Source organism: Nothobranchius furzeri, chromosome 3, assembly GCF_043380555.1.
Source record: "Nothobranchius furzeri strain GRZ-AD chromosome 3, NfurGRZ-RIMD1, whole genome shotgun sequence".
Lineage (NCBI taxonomy): Eukaryota > Metazoa > Chordata > Actinopteri > Cyprinodontiformes > Nothobranchiidae > Nothobranchius > Nothobranchius furzeri.
This window is the reverse complement of record NC_091743.1, coordinates 88,688,293-88,691,457: the sequence shown is the minus strand read 5'-3', so window position 1 is coordinate 88,691,457 and position 3,165 is coordinate 88,688,293. Positions and strand designations below refer to the sequence as shown.

General features: G+C 47.0%; 1 protein-coding gene across 1 annotated transcript in view; it reads right to left on the bottom strand.

The window, feature by feature from the left end:
• LOC139069007 (uncharacterized) overlaps nucleotides 1-3,165 on the bottom strand; it is a 4,149-nt gene extending 984 nt beyond the window's left edge. Inside the window, exon 1 of the mRNA XM_070549975.1 lies at nucleotides 723-3,165. Within this exon, the coding sequence (XP_070406076.1) occupies nucleotides 723-2,445 (1,723 nt within the window). The 5' untranslated portion in view covers nucleotides 2,446-3,165. The remainder of the gene's footprint in view (nucleotides 1-722) is intronic.

Below are 3,165 nucleotides of genomic sequence, written 5' to 3'. Positions count from 1 at the left end.
GGTAGCCAATGGTATTGCCTCTGGAAATCTGGTGGCACTGCACATTATGGTCAACAAAAACTTTTTCCCCGACTTTGTGCGTGGCAACCGACCCACACAATCTACGACGACGTGATCAAAAGGCTGTCCTATTACAGGAATGGGTGACAACGGCATCGGTTTAATGGGCTGATTTGGCTTTCCCACCATCTGACACGCGTGGCAGGCTCTGCAAAACTTTGCTATATCCCGTTTCATCCCCGGCCAAAAGAAATGATCTAGGATAGACAAATAAGTTTTCTTCACTCCCAAGTGTCCTGACCATCTACTTTCATGAGCTAAGGCTATTATCTGTCTTCGAAAACACTCCGGTATTACAATCTGGTGTACCACTCCCCAGGGAGCTTTCCCCTCTACTGGATTTTCCCAGCTCCTCATCAGTAGATCGTTTTCCAAAAAGAATGTTGTCGAGAATTTAACAGACGAATGTACTGCATCAAAACACTTCTTTAATGTTTTGTCCCTTTTCTGTTCATCTATTAATGTTGAACGTGAAACCAAACGGTCCTGGGACTCAAAAGGTAGATTCTCTTCTGCAACATCTTTATCGGTAACGCCTACATCTGGTAGCTGGTGCATGTCTGAAGTACAACTGGAGTCAGGAAACAGATCAGAAAGCCCTTGGAATTCATTTGCGTCATGACGTACAGCTGATCTGGTCACTACACACGATGGAACAATACCTCGTGGAGACATCACACAGGCAACTTTCTCTGGGTGTTCAATGACCTGAGGCACAGGAACAACAGCTCCTCCCGCTATGTCATTTCCCAGCAGCAGATGAATCTCTGCAATAGGTAAAGTTTTACACACAGCCACTTTAAAAACACCTGACACAAGTTTACTTGCAATTTTCACTTCACAAAGTGGACATGACATAACTTCACCCGTCAAACCCTTCAACAACACAGACGTTTCTGTATTGACTGTTGCCTCAGAGGGAAGCGCAGACTCCAGTACCAATGTTTGGGATGCTCCAGTATCTCTGAGGATTTTTATTGGCACGCTCTCCCCCTCTCCCATACTTATAGAACCCTCCAAAATAAATGGTTCATATGAGGGGTCAAGCATGTCTGGCCTTTTCTGAGTTTTATCTGATGCAACAAATGCTACCACACGGTCATTTTTCCTCTCTCTCCTCTTCAAGATCAGACAATCTTTGACAATATGACCCACTTGGTGACAGTAAAAACACCTTGGTGGACTTGTTTCTGAGTTTCTTTCAAAGTGCCTAGGTTTTACAGCATGCGATCTGTCCCTGACTACTTTCACCACTTTAACACGGTGGGTTAGCATGAACTCATCAGCCAGAAGTGCTGCAGCTGACAGATTATTCACTTTCTGCTCATTTAAATACAACACCGTTCTTTCAGGAAGACATCTTTTAAACTCCTCCAGTAGAACTAACTCTCGTAATTCGTTCAGGTTGGTCACTTTTGAGGACTGCAGCCATTTATCAAACAGTAAACCCTTCTCTCTCGCAAATTCAACAAATGTTTGCCCCTCATCACGTTTACGTAGAGATCTAAATTTCTGCCTATAAGCCTCAGGTACTAATTCATAGGCATGTAAAACTGCGTCTTTAATAGTATCATAATCCCCACAGTCAGAGACAGATAGAGCAGTCATTACCTCCTGCGCTTTCCCAGACAACTTACATTGAAGGAGAAGAGGCCACACTTCACGCGGCCAACTGAGTGTCGTAGCGATACGCTCAAATGCGGCGAAGTAACTATCCACTTCGGCCTCGCGAAACGGCGGCATCAGCCCCATGCACTTCCCGACATCCAGTCTCTCAGTCGCTGCCAGGGAGCCTCTAGATGCTGCATCAGCACCATGGACAGTTCTCTCAGCCTGCATCTCCAGCTCCATTCGTCTCATCTTTAGTCTCGTGTCAGCTTCCAGTTCGAGTTCCAGTTTGCGAAGCTCAAACTCCCGCCTTCGCTGTTTGTCCTCGGCCTCATATTTCAGGCATGCGAGTCGCACCTGTAGCCGGGCGTGATCAGGTGACACCGGTCCCGAACCAGGCCGCGGTTCCGGAGACTCTGGATCGTAACGAGGAAGAGTCACTGGGGGAGACTTGGCGACCTTACCCCGCTCTGGAGTCCTCATGATCTCCGCTCCATCCTCGGAATCACCACCCTCAGATGCGCTCCTCGCCTCTTCACCTTCCGCATTGTCCATATCCTGCTGTGAAGGCAAAATAGCAATATCAGCCAAAGGGGAGAGAAGTTTTTTATTTTCCATGAAGGAGATAATCTCGGCCCTGAGATCAGTCTTCAGCATGTGCTGTGAGCCGGCAAGACCAAAGTAGGCAGCTACTTCCAGTAAATCGCTCTTGCGACACTTTTCCAGTTGTCTACGTGAAGGTGCAGCAAGAAAATCTTTCAAAATAAATGTAGACATCGCCTCTCAAAAGCAATGACAAATGACAGAAATGACAAAAGGTTACTATACCAAATACCCCAAACTTATGCCCCCCTCCCGGGCCGAAATCCTACCCACTATTCTGAGTAATAAAACCACAAAAACTCGGACGAGCCCCCATGTTATATCTTCACAACGGAAAAGGGGGGGGGGGGGGGGTGAGGTTCTAATGTCCCAAAACAAATACAAATGTACCAAAATGGATTACAGAAGAGCAGCAGCTTCTTTTGACTTTCTTAAGTGCACACACGTCTGTCTGAACGTCTTCTAGGACCAATAGAATGACGTAAACAACAAAATACTTGAGAGTTATAATCTCTTTTTATTACTTATCACACTTAGTGAATGTGCACAATGAAGCAGCTGCGGAGACGAGCTCAAGGTTAAAGAGTCGCTCCCCGTCGGAGCGTCCATGAACTGCTTAAATCCTGTTTGAAGAGGTGAGGCGAGCAATCAGTTCATTTGCTGCAGGTGTGATCCCTGATCCGCGTCCTGGAGATTCCTCCCCTCGATAGTTCCGCTGTCTGTCCTTGTTGTGGGGATCCTCCCCCGTTGTCCCGGCAACCCTGCACCTCGTTGCAGCAGGAGCTCACGCCCCCACTCTCCTCTCTGCTCTCCTCTTCTCCTCCAAGGACCCGAAGTTGTGTGAAGTCCCCGGTAACAGAGAAAACAATTACTCAAAGCACATAACATATATAT